This window comes from Solanum lycopersicum, chromosome 11, assembly GCF_036512215.1.
Source record: "Solanum lycopersicum chromosome 11, SLM_r2.1".
NCBI lineage: Eukaryota > Viridiplantae > Streptophyta > Magnoliopsida > Solanales > Solanaceae > Solanum > Solanum lycopersicum.
In genome coordinates, this window is record NC_090810.1 from 4,144,140 (window position 1) to 4,168,565 (window position 24,426).

The 24,426-nt window shown below is 31.6% G+C and overlaps 2 protein-coding genes, 2 long non-coding RNA genes and 1 other non-coding gene across 5 annotated transcripts; 3 read left to right on the top strand and 2 right to left on the bottom strand.

Moving 5' to 3' along the window:
* Nucleotides 1–957: 957 nt before the first annotated feature.
* LOC101244142 (mitochondrial uncoupling protein 5) lies at nt 958–2,666 on the bottom strand. Its single transcript, XM_004250092.5, has one exon. It carries the CDS (start codon nt 2,101–2,103, stop codon nt 1,129–1,131), a length of 975 nt encoding a protein of 324 aa, XP_004250140.1. The 5' UTR covers nt 2,104–2,666; the 3' UTR covers nt 958–1,128.
* A 3,099-nt stretch (nt 2,667–5,765) lies between these two features.
* TRNAS-GCU (transfer RNA serine (anticodon GCU)) lies at nt 5,766–5,847 on the bottom strand. The gene has a single exon. It is a non-coding gene; the product is annotated as a tRNA-Ser (tRNA).
* Nucleotides 5,848–7,224: 1,377 nt separating this feature from the next.
* On the top strand, nt 7,225–10,231 carry LOC101244439 (uncharacterized). Its single transcript, XM_004250093.5, has 6 exons — nt 7,225–7,678; nt 7,820–7,861; nt 8,557–8,672; nt 8,826–8,931; nt 9,093–9,146; nt 9,598–10,231. The coding sequence occupies exons 1-6, from the start codon at nt 7,400–7,402 to the stop codon at nt 9,754–9,756; spliced, it is 756 nt and encodes a 251-aa protein (XP_004250141.1). The 5' UTR covers nt 7,225–7,399; the 3' UTR covers nt 9,757–10,231.
* A 1,859-nt stretch (nt 10,232–12,090) lies between these two features.
* LOC101244731 (uncharacterized) lies at nt 12,091–13,344 on the top strand. The gene is made up of 2 exons (XR_011212517.1): nt 12,091–12,228; nt 12,894–13,344. It is a non-coding gene; the product is annotated as an uncharacterized lncRNA (long non-coding RNA).
* Nucleotides 13,345–21,875: 8,531 nt separating this feature from the next.
* Nucleotides 21,876–23,100, top strand: LOC104644472 (uncharacterized). The gene is made up of 2 exons (XR_011212331.1): nt 21,876–22,023; nt 22,702–23,100. It is a non-coding gene; the product is annotated as an uncharacterized lncRNA (long non-coding RNA).
* Nucleotides 23,101–24,426: the final 1,326 nt, after the last annotated feature.

The window sequence follows — 24,426 nt, forward strand, 5'->3', positions numbered from 1 at the left end:
TTTTTAGAATTGAATTAGACCTCAATTCATTTTTTTTTATAAAAACGAGATTGAAAAAAAGAAAATTGTCATTATTGAACTATAACAAAAATTTTAAAAGTCTAAAGCTACTTTATCCCACAAATAAAACTTTGCGGTGTAAATTTGTTTATTTTTTCTTCTAAAAAAAAGCATATATATATTGATTGAAATAAAGTCACGTCGACTTGGTCAATTTAAATGTTATAAAATTAGCCCAAAGTCATCTTATTTGTAAATTTGGTTAAAGTGATTTGCAGATTTTTATACAATGGACTTTGTACATACATTATCACTAAGCTCATTTCACGTATTATCTGTTTTAACTCGATACATTATAAGTTTATTCTTTAATTTACATCAATTAAGCCCAAACGTCTATGTAGCATATACACTTGTCCTTTGTCATATATTATTTGTTGATTTCTTAAATTCATATGAATCAAACTTCAATTTAAATAGTATACATCATAAATTTTAAACATGACTAGAAAATAAGCTAACGAGTCATTAATAGTTTGTTCTTTAACTTACGTCAATTAAGCCCGAACGTCTATGTAGAATATACACTTGTTTTTTTGTCATGTATTATTTATTGATTTCTTAAATTCGTATGAATCTAACTTCAATTTAAATATTATACATCGTAAATTTTAAACGTGTCTAGAAAATAAGCTAACGGGTCATTAATAGTTTGTTCTTTAACTTACGTCAATTAAGCCCGAACGTCTATGTAGCATATACACTTGTTCTTTGTCATGTATTATGTATTGATTTCTTTAATTCATATGACTCAAGCTTTAATTTAAATATTATACACCATAAATTTTAAACGTGTCTAGAAAATAAGCGAAAGAGTCATTAATTTCACCTAATTCAAGGTCTCAAAACATAATTAAACAAAAACTATAAAAAATTTGCTTAATCAAGAATCATTAATTTCCACCAAACAAGAACTCGTTTTTTCATATAGAAGTAACCATAAATAATAATATTAGAACACAACATAGTATCACTTTTCCCAAACTTAAAAAACATAAATTCAACTAAACTTTTTTTTTTAAATCCTTAATACTAATTTAATTAATTTTTTTTTCTTCGTCATCATCATTAAAAATCTTTAAGCATTTTCCTGACTTGTTCCAGTGTGACAAAGAGCACCACAGTAAATGGACCTTGCCTTGAGATTGTAGGAATAAATCCCTTATACAATGCCATTGGCCCTTCAGCTTTGATAGTTTTCATTGCACAATCAATGGCCCCACTGTACGGTGGGGCCATTCCCGGCTCGACTTTCATGTTCATAACACGTGTCTTAATCACATCCACTGGATTAGACGCTATCGCTGCCACAAACCCAGCAGCAAAGCTCGAAACCACATGAGTTCCGAGCCCGTCCTTCATTAACCCTTTCTCGAGGATAGTCTCTTTGAACTGATCGTACGATGCTAGCTGCGATGCGGTAACTAGCATGGCGCGGTTCACGGTAAGAGATGAACCGCGCCACAGGCTAGTTACCCCTTCGCTTTTACTCATCTGAGTAATTGCATCGATCACGCTTTTGTAGTTGCGGCGTTGAGAGATCGGAAGCCGGCCGTCAGCCTGCATGCGAACCATCGCTACGTCGGCGGGATTACCAACGGCAGCTCCGATCCCGCCGGCGATTAATCCGGCAACGATCTTCTTCGACAAAGGCATGATGTTAGTATCTGGATCGGTCCATTTCTGCTTCAGCATATCGTATAAACCCATCCTGGTGGTAGAGTACAGCGTCTGCCGGAGAACAGTCGCTGATACACCGGAAAACAAAGCAGCAACACCTTCTTGTTGAATAATCTTAACACCAACAGCAACCGGTCCTACACGCGGTGGAGCATGAGCAACCACCGACGGCGCCGGAATATGAATCGTATGATTAGCAGTATGAAAAGCAAGTGCTGGACGGAGATTGTGAACAGTCGCCGGAGCTGAAATTGGGGTTTCTCCTTGAAGCTGCATACGAACTTTGATTAAATCAAGTGGGTGAGTACTACACCCAGCAATAATCGAAGCAATACCTCCCTCAACAAATCCCTTAACACCCATTATACCAATGAATCAAATCAAAAAATTAAATATGTATTAGGTAATAGGAAAAAAATTGTAAACACAAAAAAAAAATACTAAGATCTTTTAAATCCAGTTGGAATTAGAGATCATCTCACTGGAAACCAGTAGATGAGAATGGAGACCGAAAGCTATAGATGCGAAGTGTGGAACGTTGAGTCTGTGAGACATATAAATTGTGAGTTGAGAAGAAGAAGGAAGAAAGGAATTTATAGCCAAAAAAAAGGAAATTAGGTTTTGTATACAACGCGGGTTCTACTTTTCTCTGCGGCGGACTTTGGTCAATGGAAATATTTTTTGATTGTAATATTATTACAAAAGAAAAACAAAATAGTATTCCTTCTATGGAAGTTTGGGGCGGAGTCAAGTAATATCGAGGATTTTTTTTTAAAATTTATTTGAATTTATTCGGCTTTTTAGGTCTATGTATGGTAGGTGTTAAATTTCATTTTATTTTTTATGCGTTAATTTTTTATATTTTGGATTTTTAGTGAAAATTTTAGCTTTGTTTTGTAATTGAAAGTAATATAACTCCATGTCTTTTTTTAAATTTACTTGTATGATTTTACTTTTAAAGCTATTTAGATATTTAAAGTATGGTATCTTTTGGTTGAATTTGTAAACGTATGATAAAAATAGTTCACATTAGATTTTTTGAACTCAAATTTTGAAGAGTTTTTGCTCACATTCTCAATTGTTTGTTACAAACAAGTTAATCACTTAATTATTTTATTTATTATAACTAGATCAACAAACGGATAAAAGATTGCACATCAATAGATCATTATGTTTAAGAACGAAAGCCAGACGTGTAATTATTTTTACTGGCAACTATACGACTAATAATTTTGAGTTGTATTAATTTACTAACACGAATAATGCATTTAAAACCAAAAAAAAAAAATTGACTTTAATAAGCTAGTTATAATAATTGAATTATCATAAAACATAGTATTGAAATGAATTGTATAATTAAAAAGAAGACTCATATAATTTATTACAATTGAAACTATTTTATATTTTTTCAATAGAAAATGTTAGATAGAATTGAGAAAAAATTACTTATTTGAATTATGCCATTGAAAAGTTAAAAGTCTCCTATGTGTAACTAATGGACCATATGAACCTTGTTGAATAAAATTGATGGTGCTTATTGGTTGAGAATAAACTTAAGGGGCCAAAGTTTTACCCGACACTTTGAAACCGCACAATCAAAGGCAATAGCATATACTTCTTCCGTCGCAATGTGACGATATTTAATTAAACACGCAAGTTATTTTTAAAAGTTTCATAAAATTTATGCTAAAAATATTTTGTTGCTATAAATCTATGTCTTTTTAAATAAATAACCTTAAATTGAATTATTTTAAAATATAGCTTTCTTTTCTTGATATATTAAAAAAGGAAGTATGACTCATAAATAGAGGTTCAAGTGTATATGTATTTGATTTTAGGACTACCATATAAATTCTATTCATAATACGTTAAAGCTTGCAAATTAAACCATTTGATACTATATGATTAAGAAGGGTACTTTTGGTCCAATAGTTTGACGAGAAGGATAGTTTTGAGTCGAAATATAGTTTAAGGGTAAATATGAGCTATTTCGAATAGTTTAAGGGTATTTTTGACCTCTTTTATTTAGTCTATGTGGCAGTAGAATCCTATTGGCATGCAATGTGGCATCATCCACATGACATTTAACAACTTCCGTTAATAGAAAGATATTTTTGACCCAATACTATAACGGAAAGGATAGTTTTGAACTGAAATAAAGTTTAAAGGTATATATAAGCCATTTCAAATAGTTTAAGAATATTATTAATCTTTTTTCCCATTTTTATATACATGACTAAAGTACAATTATTTTTATCTGAACTCTAACAACGCGTCACTTTAAATAAAAGTATATGAAATTAGGTTTTATCACATTGTCTATTTGAAATAGTTCCGAAGTGGACTATATTTTAAAGTTTGTTGAAAGTTAATATAAATCAAATACTAATATTAATAGAATATTCTTAATTTTTTTTTTTACTGAAATAGAACAAAGGAGTATCCATTTTTCAAAAGTGGTCAAGTTAGAAACATGGATTATTGTATAATAACAAAAATCTCTTCTATCCTTACTTAGAAATTTTTAATTCGAACTTAAAAATAATTATTTAAATTATTACCCCAAACGAATTTACATTTTATCGAAAAATTATAAAAATAAAAAAATTGGTCAAGTGGGCATTTGATGCCCCAATTTTTGCCTTTATGGCCATCCAATTGTATGATATGTTTATGGAAAAAAAAAATGGGCAAAAGCTATAGCATCTTTAAATTGTGGTTTGTTTAACATGCGTAATATTTACTCCATCTTACTTTTAACTAACAAAAAATAAAAATAAAAATAGGGAAGTATTAATTTCCTTCATTTTTATTGATTTTAATAATGTAATTATCATACTCATAAAGTCTTAAGCCTAATTCCAATCTTTTCTTGCATTTGTCAACTTAATATAGACATTACAAATGTACATAACATGAAATATATATAATTTCGTGTCAACCTCCTTACACATTTAAATAATAGGAAAAAGAAAACGAATATAATATTATGATTACAATATACTTCTCAATTAAATCAAGACTAGTGTCATATATTGAAAATTGACAACCAAATGGGTGGTGAGGTGGATAGATACTACATTAGTTTTTTATTCATTCTTTATCGAGAAAATATTTACTAAGAAATCGTTCCATTTTTTAGGTCTTTTTCTTGAAAAGTTTACACATATGAACTCTTTTCAAATCTCGTCAGAGCTACATGAGAGCAAATTACGAAAAAATTTCACTAGGACAGAGTGCAGATATAAGAAAGATTAATAAACAGAAAATAAAAAAAAAACTTCCTAAATTCTATTTTATTCAAACTATATAACACACTGCGTATATATTATTCTCTTCAATTTTAATTAAATAGATTGGTGATAATTTCACTCAAAAATTAATAAAAAGTCATGAAAGAATTTAATGAAAATAGTTAAGAAAAATGAAAAAAAAAAATCCAAATAATTAGAGCTCGAGTGCTTGGCTTGGACTCTACGTGTGAGTTGTTCACACTAATATATGGCACCCAAAAATAAATAATTAAAGTTGGAAAAAACATGACCGAGTCACCGCGGTTTGGGCATATTATAGCTTTATTTGGGGAAGGTGCTTTTTGCCATCCCCACCTCACTTATGACTTTTTTCTTTAAAACAATAACGATATATTCAGTAATATTATAATTAATTTGATCTATAAAAAAAAATTTTAGGTCGAAAGAAAGATTGTTTATTTCGTTTTGTTAATTTTTTTTATTGGTTTAATTTTTAATTTTATGTTTTTTATTAATAATTTACTAGTTTATCCCAAATGCTCACGATTTAACTATTAACCGAAAATCAAGTCGTTAAGAATCGAAGATTAATTAATTATTAATAAATATCTCGTTAGTTTGATCCGTGATTTTAGCGTGATTACAAATTGAAAATCGGCAAACTAGACACGATAATACCTTGGATTGCATCGATCGATACACACCCTAGCGAAATCTCAAAAATAGGGTTTCGGAAGAGGATAATCGAAGCGTTAAAAAGAAAAACCATTTCGTCGCCTGAGAGATTCGAACTCTCGCGGGGAAACCCCATGTACTTAGCAGGCACACGCCTTAACCACTCGGCCAAAGCGACTTTGTTGACATTATTATCTACCAAATTAATTATATTGTTTATAAAATAAAGATTGCTAATTAGTTTATCATAGATTTGACCAAAAAAGTCGAGGGGTGGGGTGAGAGTCCAACATCTACTTTAAATATATAAAAAAATGATTTTAAATAATCATATATGAATAATGTAAATTTTCGTTCGATGGGATTGGGATGAAACCCCTCAGCTCTATATGTCTCCTCCCTTTATCTAGATAGTGTCTATTAGAAAAAATATAAAGAATAATTTTTTCTTAAAAAAATACTGTCTTGAGAATATAATTAGGCACGTTTCTTCAAATTCTCCTAGTTATAAGGAGCATAAACATCTTTTCAAAGTAGATGACAAAAGTTATCTCTTTTGTGTTCACCAAAAATAGTGTATACATAAGTGTTATTCCAATGGTTAGCGAACGACTAAATATGACTTTATTTAAGTATAAAATTAAACAATACTTAGGTATGAAGTATAGAATTTCAAAAAGATATTTATTCTATAAATTCATATGTTTATGTATGAATGGAGAACAATTATTTTTTATGCCAAACAAAAAAAAGATGGTTGAATTCTTTCAAACTCAAACTCTAGTGAATTGGAACATTGTTTTGCTTTTGCCAATTGTTCTCATCATTTGAGAACATATGCCATAGTATCTCACCTTCAAATTATAGCTTTTAAAAGTTCAAAAAGAGAAATTTTAAGAAGAAAAAAGAGAAATTGAACTAATACACAATTGATATGCTTTTGTTGTAAGCAATTAGTATTCAAAACTATTTCACATTGTGTATGGTTTGCTAAAGGGAAGAAATCTTTTATATTTTAAAAGTTTTGAATTGAAGATTTCAGATTAAAATATGCAGGAGTCTCATCTATTCGTTCGTAATTTATAAAATTATTATGTGTATCTAAGTTTAATAGTAAATTGACAAACATTGAAAGATTTTTATTTTTGTACAAACATAATTTTATAATTAATATTTACTATACTGCTCAAGAAGGATAGTTTCAAGTCCGGAGTAGTGTTCGAAAAATCATCATTAGAGAAAGTATTTGAAGTTGGAGTTATTGACAAATAATAATATTTGATTTGTTGTGTTTAACAAAAATCTCACTTAAACCCTTCAAAATCTTATAAGCTAGAACAACGATAGTCCATAAAATTTTTTTGATCACGAATTTCCGAAATGAAATGGCCAAAATTTTTCGTGGACGTTCGTTTAGACCTTAGGATTGAACTCAGTTTGTTCCGCGAAAAAATAAGTACATTTTCAAATTCAAACGAACCTCAAAACATATACTCAGTAAATCAATATTTTATATTTTAAATTCTCCGTTTCAAGATGAAATTGCAATAAATGGACCATATTATAAAACAAATATTGATTCAAAAACAATATTTCAAGCTCATACCCAAAAAATTGATAACTCCAAGGATGAATTCGTAGTTACCAAAACTTGATGGGTCAAAATATCAATTTTACTCTTTTTAATTTTCTAAACATCCTCAATCTTCACGAAATTGCTGCCACCATAGATGTCTGCTTCTTGGTTAATTTCCAGTCCTTGTTCAAAGCTGAACCACCATCTCCGCTGCCGTAACCACCGCCTGATTCTCTCGCCGGCGTTCTTATTTTCCGGCACCGGGAAACAAATGGTCACCGCTAGCAGCAGCGCCAGTAGTAGTTCAAATAGAGGTGCATTTACAACACTCAAAGAAAGAGTAACTTTTGAGAAAGAAATCAAAAAAAGCAAATTTATTGCCATTTCTGGTCATATTCCAGATGAGGGCTCTGCTCAATCTTTCCTTTCTGAGGTACCCTTTAGTTTTTTGGGTTCATTTGGTTGTATTGAGTGTGTAAAAATTGAATCTTTTGCATTTTTTTTTTTGATTCTTGAAATTGTAATCTTGAATTTGTTTATGAGGATTGTAATTACTGATTTGATTTGATTTTAGGTACGAGATCCTCGGGCTACACATAATTGTTGGGCGTACAAGGTATGTTCTTGTGGCCAAAATCATGTCTTTATTGATATACAACTTATTCAGTGTAATTCCACAAGCGGGGTATGAGGAGGGTAGAGGAGTGTGTGTCCGACCTTGAGAGTAGAGTGTATGCAGACCTTGAGAGGTTCTTTCCGAAAGACTCTCAGCTCAAGTGCAATAAAACAATGTTTTTATTGCTATATCCTTTTATGTTAGAAGTATTTGGGAATTGACGAAGAAAAGTTGTTTTATATCATAAACAAGGAGCTGCATTTGTTGAAACATTATTAAGCTTATGCTATCGGTATTGTGATTGAGGTATAATTGATACATTGCTTGATTGAGAACATATGGTTGAATTAGGAATTGTTTGGTATGAGTGCTATATTAAGTGTGTTCTCCAAGTATAAATTTGGATTGAATCTATCATATGTTTAGTTGAGGGTATTACGTATAACCAAGATACATATGTGGGATAGATTATCTTGATTATAATACCAGGAATAGCCTAGTTTTGAACCAAACAACCCCTCAGTGACTAGCATTTTGTGTCACAATTGCTTCCATCCATAATGATAACAACTGCTTCTCTTTATATGGACATATAAGAAACAAAGTTTCTCTAGTTTTAGGATTCTCCGAATTGTGTATATCATTCTTGGCTCTTATCTTACCATGCCAAAAATGTTATTATTCATTCTATCTAGGTTGGTGAACAATATCGGACTAATGATGATGGCGAACCATCTGGTACTGCTGGCAAGCCGATACATTCTGCAATTGCATCCTCAGGATTGGATAGAATCATGGTGGTCGTTATTAGGTACAGCGTTTATTTAGTAGATAACGTTGGTACTTTCAGAATTTTGTCCGAGGCGATGTAAACTAGACTTGAATCACGTGCCTAAATTGGGAAATGTTTCCAAGAAGTGAAAGCATGCATATATCTTTATCGTGTTTCTTTTCTGAATCGCAGACACTTTGGAGGAATTAAACTTGGCACTGGAGGTCTAGTAAGAGCTTATGGAGGAGTCGCTGCAGAATGTTTAAGAAATGCTCCTACATGTCTTGTAAAATCTAAAGTAAGAAATTGCTCGAGCAGCTTTTATCCCCCGTCTCCCTTGCTCATTGTGTATAGGCATAGGTTCAACTGCACGTTGATCCTATTCTTCTCGCTACGTTATGTGCTTTTAGCACAAACTTGAGACCTACTCATTGATTAAACAATACTTTTTGGTTTTAGGTGCCGATGGGCTTGGAGGTTCCTTTTGAACTACTAGGAGTCCTATACCATCAGGTAAATTTGATCTTTGTGCTAAAACTTCTACAGTTCTACTCTTTGCGGTTCAATTTGTTTGTCTTACTTTCCTTTTAGTCCGTTTCCGAAAGAATATCTTTTTTTGGCAACTTTTTACTTTTAACTTTCCACATGACATATTTAAGATCACAAGATTAAAGTGCACTTTTGTAAATTCTACATATCTTAGCTTAGCTTTAGACCACAAGATTCGAAAGTCTTCTTTACTTTCTTTAAACTTTGTGCGAAGTCAAAACTAGACAAACAAATTGAAACGGAGGGAGTTCTTATATTTGTCAATGTTGCGCTATTCAGTAATAGTTTTTCGATTTTTCAGTTTTCATTCTTTTTTCGGTTTATTCTCTGAATCAAAAGCTGATGCTTCAAGATCATAATTGGTGCACATTTACTTCTATTAATGCATTTCTGGGAATTTGTTTCGTTTTCACAGCTACAGTCATTCCAAGCAGAAGATATCAAGCAGGATTATGATACCGGGAAAGATGGAGTCACCATGGTGACGTTCAAAGCTGATTTTGACCGTGTACAAGGTTTAGAAGAAGCTATTAAGGCCAACTGCAGCCGTGATATTGTATTCTACAAACGCTAGAATTTTTCCGTGTCACTTTGTCTGATGGTTTCAAGTCCCATCCTGCTGGAACTTATGGAGATTTGAAATACCTTTTGCTCCAGAAAGCTACATCTCGAGATGGTTAGTATCATTCGCTCATTCTTGAAAGGTTCGTAGCATTGCTCTTGTTGACACCAATGTCTGAGCTGACTTTTTCGTCTCTTTTAGTCTTTGTTCTGTAATTTAGGAGTCGTTATAGGAGACGCAAGCATGAGATTGGTCTGTCCTCATTTGCTCTTATATCCATACAACTTTTAAAGATATATACTTGTACAATCTTCCCCATACTTCTTGTTTCTGGATTCATGAATAAGACATGGATGCTCTGTTTGTTTCGTTAGTATCTGTTGTTTCTTGTACTTTCGTTACTTTCTTTTTCTGTACTAAGCTTTGGATTGTTTTACCTGCTAAAGAAATTGAATGCTTGTAAATGGCATTTTCTTGGTTTTGCCAATGTTATTATTGTTTCATGGTTCTTAAATATTCAAAGTTTAAGCCATTCTATTAGGTCAGCATACTTATCCTCGTGAAATTAATTGAGGTGCGTGAAAGCTGATGAATCAAATTTCAAAAGGAACTAGTGTATTCGTTCAGATTAATGATTTTTTGATAATGTGTTTTTACTTTTCTAATATTTTTTACTTATAAAGATCACTAAGATTCAACAGCCTAATTATTCTGCTAGCACTTTTGCTTTCCTTTTTGTTACTTCAGCTCTAGCAGTTGATGAGACTAAATATCTCTTTTTTAAGTTGTTGTTTAAATTTTTATTCCTATTATTAAATGTTTTATAAATTAACTTTTAGAAGATTTACATAATTTTGATAGAACAATATGCTATATTTGAATTTAATATTTATTCATATGTTTCTTAACCTTACAAACTAAACACTAGGTGATGTATAGAATATTTACTAAAGATTTAGATTATAGTATTTTTATATTAATTTTTATAATTATGTAAAGTTTAGTTTACCTTTAGTAAAATGATTGATTTATTTATTTCGAACATTTCAATTGTTCTTTATATTGGAGTCCTAATAATGACTATCGGTGCTCTTTCCACCTAATAAAAGAAGATGACTATCATCCAAAAAAAAAAAAAAACTTCAATTATTTCTTACGTTATATATTAGGTTATTGATTAAAATTTCAAATATTACATCATTTTATATTTCTTTGGAGTTGATTTTGTCAAATAATTTTGACTTCAGTCACTTGAGATTACTATAGAATCCAAAAATATAGGCACCAATATTCCACGTGTAAGGCCTCAAAATGCACCACGTAGCTTAAGCTAAGCTTACTTGTTTTCCTTTTTCTTCTTTCAACTTCCATAATCAGTTCGTCATCCAATAGATAAAAGTTTCTAAATTTATGCTTTTTCATTTTAATATATACGTTTTTATTTATTCAAAGTCCACAATAAAGTTCTGATTAAATCTATATCATATTTTACGAGGTTTATTTAAAGGTTAAACTCTTAATATGATTTGAATTCAAAATCGTTGATTAAGGATGAAATAATTTCACTACTGCACGATTAAAAAATTATTAATTTTAAATATATTTTATTAAGATTTGACTCATCAATTTAAATATTAAACAATAATCTGTCAAAAATGTTATTAGCAAGACAAATTCTAGTTGAATTTATGTCAAAAGTAAAAAAGGAAATATCGATCTTGTCTAAGTGTGTCTTAATCAGTTGAAAATTCCTTATTGGCTAGTCCATTTGTTAGGAAATAATAACGATTTTCTGATAATGAGTCTTACTTTTTTTTTATTGATCTTAAACACTATTAATAGATGAAACTTTCTATAATCAGAAACTTGTTACGCCCTCCGTCTAATAACGTTCGTCATAGTTTCTATTTTTAGAGTTAAAATATAAAAATTTTGACTGATATTTTTAGATGTATTTTTCATCATATTAATATGCAAAAAATTATAATTTATCATACTTTTCATATAGTTTTAGAATATCTAATTTTTTTTTATTTAAAATATCAAATTAATATAATCTAATTTACCTTTGAAAATTAGTCAAATTAACTTTCGATAAGCGTAACATGACAAAAAATTCTGGAGGAAGGAAGTAATTATTTCTATATCATACATAATGTAAAATTTAAAGGCATTTTAATATATTATATATCTTTATTTAAAGATTATAATTTTTTTTTTTACTTTCATAAGATTATAATGAAACGTCGAGAATAGAGTTTTAGATCCAGATCATCACGAAGAAATACATAAGATTTTATGTCTTGTAGTGAGATTTTTTGAGTATAAATTTAGGCTAAGTTGTAAGCCAATTCCATTCCACTTTCAAAAATCATTTCTTTGTTAGAACAAATATGAAGGTCAATAATAGCCTAATTGTTCTCCTTGCCCTTTTATGTGCTTTTCTTTTTGTTGCTTCAGCTCTAGCAGTTGATAAGACTAAAGGTAAAGGTCGATTTACGCAAATATCTCTTTTTTCGATTATTATTTAAATTTTGTATGTTCTTTTTAAAAATAAAACTTTCAGAAAATTATACAATTCTGATCAAATTATGTTAGGACTTGAATTTAGTATTTACTTAGTTGTTTCTTAGTTCTTACCTAATAAAAACTAAACATTACTAGAATATATTTATATTGTTCTTAAATATATGGATCTATTGACCTTCATAAATATAGCTAGTTACTTTTTGTTTCGTCTTCAATGACATGTTTGTAAAGATAAAGACAGATAAGTTTTTTAGATTACACTTTTTCTGAGTGACTAGATTTTGAATTAATATTTTAAATATATTTGGTAATGATTTATATATATATATATATATATATATATATATATATATATATATATAGAGTCATGGAAAATTTGACCAATTAAGTTATTGGACTTAATTGAATTTTAATCTTCTACTCTACCTTCACCTATGCATGCACTCATCTAACTATAGAAAGAGATCACAACTAAGAATATACTCTTTTAACGAATATAACACATTTTAGTAAAAATTTAATATTCAGTCAAATATCGTCATATACTACAGAGTAAAAGATTAAATTTGCATGAATAGTTGTTCCATGCACTAATGAGAAATACTATATGTTGTATGTAGCAACAAATGAAGGACAACTAAATGATGAAACACAAGGCCATGGTTGGGGCGGCGGAGGCGGCTGCCATGGACGTGGTTGTCACGGTGGTGGTGGTCACGGAGGCGGTGGCAATTATTGCCACCACGGATGTTGCGGTGGATATTATCGAGGAGGAGGGTGTAAGCAATGTTGTAGAACCGCTCAAGAATATTCAGCTTACAATATGCAAAATGATGTTAATCGCCCTTAAATGCACAACGTATAACGACTTAATTCAACGTTCATGATAAATAATGAGAGCTTAGTGCACTATATTGTCTTTGTTTTAATGTTTAATTAGGTCATGTAACGTTCTAGCTAGCTAGCTTACGCTAGCCTAATGTTGTTCTATGAGTAAAATAAAAATCACAATGCAGTAAATATGCAATAAAACATATATCTATGTTATATATGAAAGAAAAATTATATCAATCTATAAAATAGTTTCATCAACAATTTATTTTACAACTTTTCTTAGATTAATAAATTCTGCAAGAGAGATTTCTAGACGTTCTAGAACGAAAAATTTTACTTCAATAATTTCTCTAGACTAATCACATTTTTTTTTTCAATCATATAGTTATTATTAAAGTTCTTGTCAAATAATTTAATTTTATAAATAATCAAAGTGAGAATATATTTAGTGATAGTCTTACTATCACTCTTGTATTATGAGAGTTACTAAAATTCTTATCTCGTTTATTTTCAATCTGCCTTTTATTATAGTTTGATATAAAATTGTCCTTAATTTTAATAAGAAAACATGTGCACAAACACCAAATCAAATGACCTGCCAATTCTAAATAATCGATTTACTAAAACACACCTATTTAACTCACAATATAAATTTTTAGTCAAGAATGTAGCTTTATAATAAATATATGAAATAATATTAATTAGGCTCAGATTAAGAAAATCAGCAATGTAGCCGTAGACATAGGAGTAAATTATTGTCACGACCCAAATCGAGTCGCGACTGGCACCCACACTTACCCTCCTTTGTGAGCGAACCAATCAATACAAAACCCAACATTTCGAATATAATAACACAATATAATGCGGAAGACTTAAACTCATTAATGAAAATCAATAATCAACTTCTAAAACTCAAACTTATCATTATCCCCAAAATCTGGAAGTCATCATCACAAGAACATCTATCCTCAAATTACTAATCTAAGAGTATCGAAGAAGCTAAAATAAGTAAAAAACTAGTCCATGCCGGAAGTTCAAGGCATCAAGACATGAAGAGGAAGATCCAGTCCAAGCTAGAAGCATTAGCTCACCCTGAAATCCGGAGTAATGAAAACTGGCTAGAGTTGCGGTTGAGTTGAAGACGACGGCACGTTTGCTGCACTCCACAAATAACAAGGAAAGAAACATACAAGTAGGGGTCAGTACAAAACACGGGTACTGAGTAGATATCATCGGCCAACTCAAAATAGAAAACAATATATATCAGATCATATCATAAATCAACTACAATACTCAATCTGTAGCAACAACATGTACAAGAATCTTTGATAAATAACGTCAAGTACACTCATGAGGACTCAAGCCTCCATATCATGCTCATTTGGGAATTAGGTTCTTTTCTTTCGAATTTATTAACATAATTCCAAGATTCATTATCTTTATTCCTCTTGTGTCGGCACGTGACACTCCGCTCCCCTAATACTATGTGTCGGAACGTGACACTCCGATCCCCTAATTCTACGTGTCGATTCGTGACACCCGATCCCCTAATTCTACGTGTCGGTTCGTGACACCCGATCCCCTAATTCTACGTGTCTGTTCGTGACACCCGATCCCCTAATTCTACGTGTCGGTTCGTGACACCCGATCCCCTAATTCTACGTGTCGGTTCGTGACACCCGATCCCCTAATTCTACGTGTCGGTTTGTGACACCCGATCCCCTGCTTCTACGTGTCGGTTCGTGACACCCGATCCCCTAATTCTACGTGTCGGTTCGTGACACCCGCTCCACTAATCTCATTCTATCAATTCATCAAGCCTTCTTTTATACCAAGGCATCATCAATCCCATTACTTTAGTTCATCAAGCCTTCTTTTATACCAAAGCATCATCAATCTCATTACTTTAGTTCATCAAGCCTTCTTTTCTACCAAGGCATCATCATTAACAAGGGGTTTTCAAGATTGGAGTTTTCAAGATTTGGGATTCAATAGCTTCATCATGCTTATTTCATCACAATTATATAATCATATTCATGCAAACATACAATTAAGCATATAGAAGACTTTATAATACAACCCAACACATATCATTCGCTATTAAGAGTTAACTACAAATAGTATAAAAACCATAACCTACCTCCACCGAAGAATTTTGATCAAGCAAGCAATTTCCCAAAGCTTTGTTCTCTTCTTTCTCTTGATCGTACGTTTCTCCCTCTCTCTGTTCTTTCTCTTTTTCTTATTCAAACCCCTTTCTTTTACTCTAATTAGCATATAATTAAGTATGAAAGATGATAAATTTAACCCACTAGCTAATTCAAGGTTATCTCTTTTAACCCTCAAGTAGTTAAATTATTAACATTAACCCACTAAATTTATAATTATAGCAGGAATAGTCCAAAACGCCCCTTAAAATAATTACAGAAATCCGACCCAGCCTGGGATTACGCAGCCTGTGACGGGCCGTCGTGCCTGCGACGGTCCGTCCTGCTGCTCCGTCACAGATTTCAGAGACTCCATTCCATTAAAGGGTCTGTGACGGTCTGTCGTGCCCACGACGGTCCGTCCTGCCATTCCGTCACGAAGTTCAGAGAGTCGATTTCAGTACCCAAATTTCAGAATTCTAAGTGTTTTGGAACGAGACCCCCTCGACGGTCCGTCGTGCCCATGACGGTCCGTCGTGGGTTCCGTCGTCTCAGCCAGTTTTTCCAAAAATAAAATCTGCTGCTCAAAACGACTAAACAGGTCGTTACAATAGATACCAATTTACCCATCGTTCGTCCCCGAACGATCGTAAGAAGAAAAACAAGGGCGAAAAGGAGTACCTGAATCTGTAAACAGGTGTGGGTATCTTTCTCGCATATCAGCCTCTTTCTCCCACGTGGACTCTTCAACTGGTCGATTCTTCCATTGAACTTTGATGGATGCAATCTCCCTTGATCTCAACTTGCGAATTTCTCTATCTAGAATGGCAACAGGCTCCTCCTCATAAGTCAAATTCTCATCGAGAAGAACCAAATCCCAACGAATGATGTAGTTTCCATCCCCATGGTATCTTTTTAACATAGACACATGAAATACCGGATGTACTCCGGACAGCCCTGGAGGCAAGGCTAATTCATAAGCCACCTCCCCTACTCGCTTAAGTACTTCAAATGGTCCAATATACCTTGGGCTTAGCTTACCTCTTTTACCAAACCGCATCACCCCTTTCATGGGTGAAACCTTCAGCAAGACTTGCTCACCCTCCATAAACTCCATGTCTCTAACCTTTCGATCCACATATTCTTTCTGCTTGCTTTGAGCCGCTAAAAGCTTTTCTTGAATAGATTTCACTTTCTCCAATGAATCCCTCAAAAGGTCAGTACCCCAAGGTCTAACCTCAAATGCATCAAACCAACCAATGGGAGACCTACATCTCCTCCCGTACAATGCTTCAAATGGGGCCATATCAATACTTGAGTGATAGCTATTGTTGTAGGAGAACTCTGCTAAGGGTAAGAAGCTATCCCAATGACCACCAAATTCTATCACACATGCGCGAAGCATATCCTCCAACACTTGAATTGTTCGCTCAGACTGACCATCGGTCTGAGGGTGAAATGCAGTACTAAGGTCCAACCTAGTACCTAATTCAGCATGCAATGTTCTCCAAAACTTAGAAGTAAACTGCGTACCTCTATCTGATATGATGGAGAGTGGAACTCCGTGCAATCGAACGATTTCTGAGATATAGATTTTGGCTAACTTCTCTGCATTGTAGGTCACCTTGACTGGAATGAAGTGAGCAGACTTAGTTAACTTATCAACGATTACCCAAATGGAGTCATACTTACTCAATGTCTTTGGAAGACCAACCACGAAGTCCATTGCAATTCTCTCCCACTTTCATTCAGGAATAGGCATTCTCTGAAGTGTTCCTCCGGGCCTCTGGTGTTCATATTTTACTTGCTGACAATTTGGACATTTGGCAACAAAATCCACAATGTCGCGCTTCATCCTACTCCACCAAAAATGTTGCTTTAGGTCACGATACATCTTGGTTGCACCAGGATGTATAGAATATCCGGAGCTATGAGCCTCTGTAAGAATAGTGTGGATCAAATCATCAACACGGGGCACACATACCCTTCCCTTAATTCTCAAAACACCTTTCTCATCCATTATTGCTTCTTTAGCCTCTCCTCGCAACACCATATCCCGAATTCGGCTTAGTTTCTCATCATCAAACTGTTTTCCCTTGATCTTGTCAAGAAAAGAAGATCTCGCCTCCACACAAGCCAACAATCCTCCCTTCTCATTTACTTTCAACCTCATAAAGTCGTTAGCCAGAGTCTGAACCTCTCTAGCCAATGGACGTCTAGGAACTTGCAAGTGAGCTAGACTTCCCATGCTCCCTGCCTTTCTACTTAAGGCGTCTGCCACAACATTAGCCTTTCCCGGATGATACAAGATAGTGATATCGTAGTCCTTCAGTAGTTACATCCATCTCCTCTGTCTCAAATTCAAATCCTTTTGAGTAAAGACATACTGTAGGCTACGATGATCCGTGTATACTTCACACTTAACCCCATATAGATAGTGTCTCCATTGCTTTAAGGCAAACACTACCGCAGCCAATTCTAAATCATGGGTCGGATAATTACGTTTGCCTTGAAGCATAAGCTATTACGTTCTTCTCTTGCATTAGCACTGCATCCAAACCCGAATAGGATGCATCACAATTGACAATGAAATTCTTACCTTCCACTGGCAAGGTAAGGATTGGTTCAGTAGTCAACAAGGTCTTGAGTTTCTGAAAGCTTTCCTCACATTCGTCCGACCATACAAATGGAACATTCTGTTTAGTCAAGTTCGTCAATTGGGAAGCAATGGAAGAGAATCCCTTGACAAATCGACGGTAATAGCTAGCTAAACCAACAAAGCTCCTTATTTCTGACACATTAGTAGGTCTTACTCAATTCTTCACTGTCTCAATCTTAGAAGGATCCACCATCACCCCATCCTTAGAAACCACATGCCCCAAGAAGGTCACTGCATCTAGCCAAAACTCACACTTGGAGAATTTGGCATAAAGCTTTTTCTCCCTCAACATTTCCAATACAATTCTCAAGTGCTCCTCATGTTCCTTCTTGCTCATTGAGTATACCAATATATCATCAATAAATACGATCACAAAGAGATCCATATATGGCTTAAAAATCCCGTTCATCAAGCTCATGAAAGCAGCAGGGGCATTCGTAAGACCAAAAGACATCACTACAAATTCGTAATGCCCATACCTGGTCCGAAAAGCAATCTTTGGCACACCTGTTGCCCGTATTTTCAATTGATGATAACCGGATCTCAAGTCAATCTTAGAGAAGACACAAGCACCTTGTAACTGATCGAACAAGTCATCAATGCGAGGAAGAGGATACTTGTTCTTAACCGTTACCTTATTTAGTTGTCTGTAATCTATGCACATCCTAAAACTCCCATCCTTCTTCTTCACAAACAAAACCGGAGCACCCCAAGGGGATGCACTTGGTCTAATGAAGCCTTTGCTCAACAACTCTTGAAGTTGGGCTTTTAACTCTCTTAACTCCGCGGGAGCCATTCTATAAGGGGGTATAGAAATGGGGCGAGTACCCGGTTCTAGATCGATGCAGAAGTCAATATCTCTATCCGGTGGCATACCAGGAAGGTCTGCAGGAAACACATCTAAAAACTCGCAGACTATCGAAACCGACTCAATTGAAGGTACTTGGGTAGTATCATCCCGGAGGTGTGCCATGAAAGCTAAACAACCCATTGAATTTGTGATCTATAAAAAGGAAGCTATTTTCATCAGAAAGAATTGCGCACTTACATAGAGAGAAGACCAAAACACGATTAAGAGGTTTGAGAGAGTTTTGAGATTTATTGGGAGTATTGCAATTTGTGAGGAAAAATTGTAAGATTGTAATTAAGAGTTTTGATTACAATCTGAGTTTTGTGAGTAGGAATTGTTCGACAAGTTGTAGAACTTGAAAAACATTAGAAGATATAAAACCGGGTTTTTTTGTCTCTTTGGGTAGCTAGAAATTAGAGTTTATAAATCCTTAGCTAGAGTTTATAATTCCTCTAGGAATTAGAGTTTATAATTCCTTAGGTTACATAGCTTTGTAATCTTTTGTTGATACTTAAAGTTTAATAAAATAGAGTTAAATCTTACAGAGGTATAGGTCATGGTTTTTACCCTTAAGAGTTTGAGTTTTTCGCGATAAAATATTGTGTTATTATTTTATTTGCTTCACAAAACGTAACTGTTGTAATCTGCAAAGAAATTATTTTACTGTGTTGTTCAAATTGATTATCGTTAAGTTTCAAACAAATAGAAACACGTTGTCTGTACGTGTTCGTGTGATGAATTCAGGAGGGTAGAATTCCAATAAAGTATAATAAGAAGGGACATATATTTGAATTAAAAGTATAACGAAATATATATTTGAGCGAAAAATATAACAATGATAAACATATTTAAACTATCTTTGATAGTATAGAAGTATATTTAAAGAAAAATATATAAGTACCCCCTAGACTATGACCGAAATCCTAGAGACACCTTAACTATACTAAGGTCCTATTACCCCCTTCCAAACCCATTTTTCTTGTAACTTTATGCACTTTTTTGGCTTACATTGCATTCAAATATCTCCCACGCGCCTCAATTGCGTGGAATCACAGGATATACCACGTAAGACAAAAGGTGCACAAACTTACAAGAAAAATGGGTTAGGAGGGGGGGGGGGTAATATATAGGACCTTAGGTTCGTTAAGGTGTCTCTCTGGAATTCGGTCATACTCTAGCTAAGTCAAGGGGGTAATAAAACCTTAGTTTAAGGAGTGTATCTGAAATTTCGATCATAATCTAAGGAGTACTGTGCATTTTTCCTATATTTAATCCTCTCCCTTTTCAAAACCCTTTTATATATATATATATATATATATATATATATATATATATATATATATATATTCGTTTGCTTACTTCAATAAGTTGAAAATGAGATATAATACGATTTACGTCAAGATTGACTATACGAAGATATTGACAAAATGTTTCCTTGTAAGCATTATCATTTCATATTTTACGTGTAAAACCTTCAAATGCACCATGTTACTTAACCCTAAGCTTTGTTTTTTCAACAATTTTCTGTTTTAATTTATATGTTACCATAAATACTTCTCGAAATAAACGTTCCATCAAAATTTAGTTCATCAATTAGATGAATAATTCATAAACGTTTTTTTTTGATAGTGTGCATCTTACTTTTCTTTCGTCTTAAATGTATATAGAAAAGAATGCAACATTTGATAGTAAGAAATTTATTAATTCTAATATTATATATAACATAAGAAATTCATTAATTCTAATATTATATATAACATGTCATATCGAAGATTATAAAATTTAAAAATAATTTTAAATATTATATGCAAATGTCTCTTAATGTTCTTATTTAGATTTTGTATAAGTTGCATAAATATAATCTAGATATATTAGATTCAGAGTTAATATTTATATAACTTTACAAACAAATTATTAGACTATATTTGACATCTGCATTAATTTATAATTTTTTAAAATGCTATATATGTCTAATGTTTTCTCAATTTAGTTTACTAAAGACGAATTTTTTGATTGTAGTCAAATTAAAAAATGCACAAGTCACAATAATAATTAATGTGTAATTTCATAATTCTGAACTCAAAGAAAAGAAGAAAAAGAGGCAATAACAATAAAGACAATAACAAGATTAAAAGATGATCGATCGAAGCTAATTTAAAGAAATTCAATAACAAATAGTAATAAGAATTCAAAAATAATCCTAATTAATAGTTCAAAAATGAAAAACAAAATTAATTATTTATATTCTAACAATTTCAAGTATAATATTATTTCAAATGTATGTAGATTTTATTAAAATTTTGATTTCGTCACTTCTATGCTTACTTCAATACGTTGAAAATGATTTTAAGAAAATTTCAACATCGACACCAAAATTGACTATACGAATATATTGACAAAATATATCTTTGTAAGCAATATTATCTTAAATTCCATGTGTAAAACATCGAATGCACCACGTAGCTTACTTGTTTACCATAATCTTGTTCGCCATCTATTAAAAAAAAAGTATTTTTAAATATATATTTTTTTCGTTTTAATTTATGTGTTATTATTAAAAAATTATTTTAATAAAATTTGACTCATGAATAAAAATATATTGAATGAATTATCCATAAATGTTATCGATAAACTAGATTCGATACGGTATTTATTGAAAACTCCTAATGGGAATCATTGATTTTTTATACTTGTATTTAATTCACCGAAAGTCTTTAATAAACTAATCAAATTTTGATCGAATGTCCATCAAAAATAACTATTTTTTAAAAATATGTGTCTTGTTTTCTCTTTTTAGTTAGATAATTAATATGTATATTTCCTTTTATAACTCTTTTATATTCAAAAACTCATTATTTAATTTCTATATCACACTTTATATATTAAAGACAATAAATTTAACGACATTTTAACATATTATGCATATTTTTAATTTAAATTTATGAAATTTAATAAATATAACATCACTTTTTTTAATTTTATATATTAAGACACGTAAAATAAAATGATTCGAATTAAAATCAAATCATCGCCACCAAGACTACATAAGATTTTATGTCTAGTAGTGGGATTCTTTTGGGTATAAATTGAAGTTAAAGCTTAGTTGAAAATCATTCTATTGTAATCTCAAAAATCTTTTTTTTTTTTTTGTTGGATAGTGAAAGAAAATATGAAGATAAATAATAGTATAATTATTCTGCTTGCACTTCTATGTGCTTCACTTTTTCTTGTTTCAGCTCTAGCAGTTGATGAGACTAAAGGTAATATAAACCTTTTAATTAATTACTATATTAATTTTCTTAAACATATGGATTTATTGTCTTACATAATTAAATATATAGGTCATGCATGCAATGACAAAAAATAGAATACAACAAACATATATGTTAACATAGAGTATTAAAGTTTTTTTTTCAGTATACGTTAATTATAATTGAATCTACTATCGTTATAAGTTTTTATAGATATTTATAATTAGTGCTAATTGTTGCTAAATGTATATAAATTTAGCGATAATTAAGCTATTGTTATTAATTAAATATCGCTAAATATCATTTTTGGTATAATGATTTCACTTGATAACAACACGTACTTATTTTTATTCTGTCTTAAAAGGAATATTGTTATTTTGCTATACTTGAAGGTTTTTAATGTTTAAATTTTCTTTTTTACTCTTGATAATATTTGTTATAATCATAAAAATGTCATGACATATTTGATCGCAACTAATTAATTAAGGATATCTTTTTTCATAATTCGTTAGTGTTGAAATATGCTTATCTTTTCATTTCTAGAATTGAGAAATAATTAGTAAATCTAAAATTTTGAATTCACCTCTACATACAATTTTGATGCGTATTAAAAAAATATTTATTTTTTTAAACGTCATGTTCAGTCTAATTACTCTATGTTTGTTTCATGTATATATATATATATAGCAGCTAATGAAGGCCAACTAAATGCTGAAACACAAGGCCACGGGGGCGGTGGAGGCCATGGTCATGGTGGCGGTAGTCATCACGGTGGTGGTGGTCACGGTGGTGGTGGTCATCATGGCGGTGGAGGCCACGGAGGTGGAGGTCATGGTGGTGGAGGTCACGGACGCGGTGGTCATGGAGTCAACCACCCTTAAATGAAGAACATGGTCGTAAATTAAAGAATTTCGAATTAAACTACGTACTCTATCTACTTTTTGTAATTTAGTCGATAATAAAAACTATGTACGTACGTTTTTAATTTGAAGTTCTAGCATAGCATAATGAAGTGGCATGTGTTATGTGTAATGAAAATGATAGTAAAATGAAATAAATACCAGTATTTTCCTTTTTCGATATAAAGTTTGTCGATAACTATTTATCATATATATTCAATTTTCACGTGTTATATAAAAAAGAAAGAATATATATATATATATATATATATATATATATATATATATATATATATATATATATATATATATATGAAACAAGATCAATGAACAACAAGAATTGCAGTGGTCGGTAAAAGAATAAGTATTTCTTTATTCTTCATCGAAGTTTCAAGTTGGAATTTCTCTAGATATGAAATCGCCTTTAATAGAGATTGAACTTTTATGCTCAATATGAGACTTAAATCGAACGTACTAGCTAATTGTGTTAAGATCTTTACATCATGCATAAATATAGTTACAAATTTTATAATCGTAATTAAATTATTTGATAATGTAAAAGAAAACAAATTATAGTATCAGTTGGGATACATAATCCAAAATGTGTTCCTCCTGCTCTTCTTCAAATTAAATTTCTTAAATTTAGTGAAATCTGAATATATCTCAAAATGTTTTGATAGATCGTATTTTAATTTTAGATATATTTCTCCTTATCCTTATACATCATATAAATTGATGCATCCGATTGATTCATCGTGTAAAGTAATATTTTGATACATTGCATAAGTTCCGAATATACGTAAAGTGATGTATCCGATCGATACTTTATGTAAAGTAATATATTCAATTCTGTAATATTTTCAAATGAACGGAGATCTTAAAAAATATCGTAAAATAAATTCTATATTTAGATAATCTTTTAAAAAAATATATATATCTACACAATCAAGACACTACATGTTATCATTTGTAAACATAATTAATATTAATCGGATAAAAATAGTATTTTCAACTCGATGTGATAAGTTTAAAATGTATTAATCAAAGCTTATATGCTAATTAAACTTAATTTTAAACACTCTTACCCTATTTACTTTTTTGGTAAACATCACTTTATGAACCAAACTCTTATAAGTTCAAATATCAGTTGAGTGTGTGTTAGTCAATAAATGTTTTTAATGATATGATTTTCAAAAAATATTTTTGAAACATTTACGGAATCCTCCATAATAATCCGGGGGAACAATACATATAGCCTCACCATGATTCACCTAATTTTTTTAAACATTTGAAGGTTACTCAATAAAAATTAGATAATTTTTTTGTATATACAATTAATTTATTTTAATTAAATATAAGCTTAGTAACATTTTTATGAACATATTATCAACTATCGAGTTTCCTTAGGTGCGGATTCACCTTTGTTATAAGGGAGAGTTCTCTCAACAGACTTTTTCTTGCGAATTCAAATTTAATCAAGTTTCAATATTAATATTAAATATCGAACAAATTT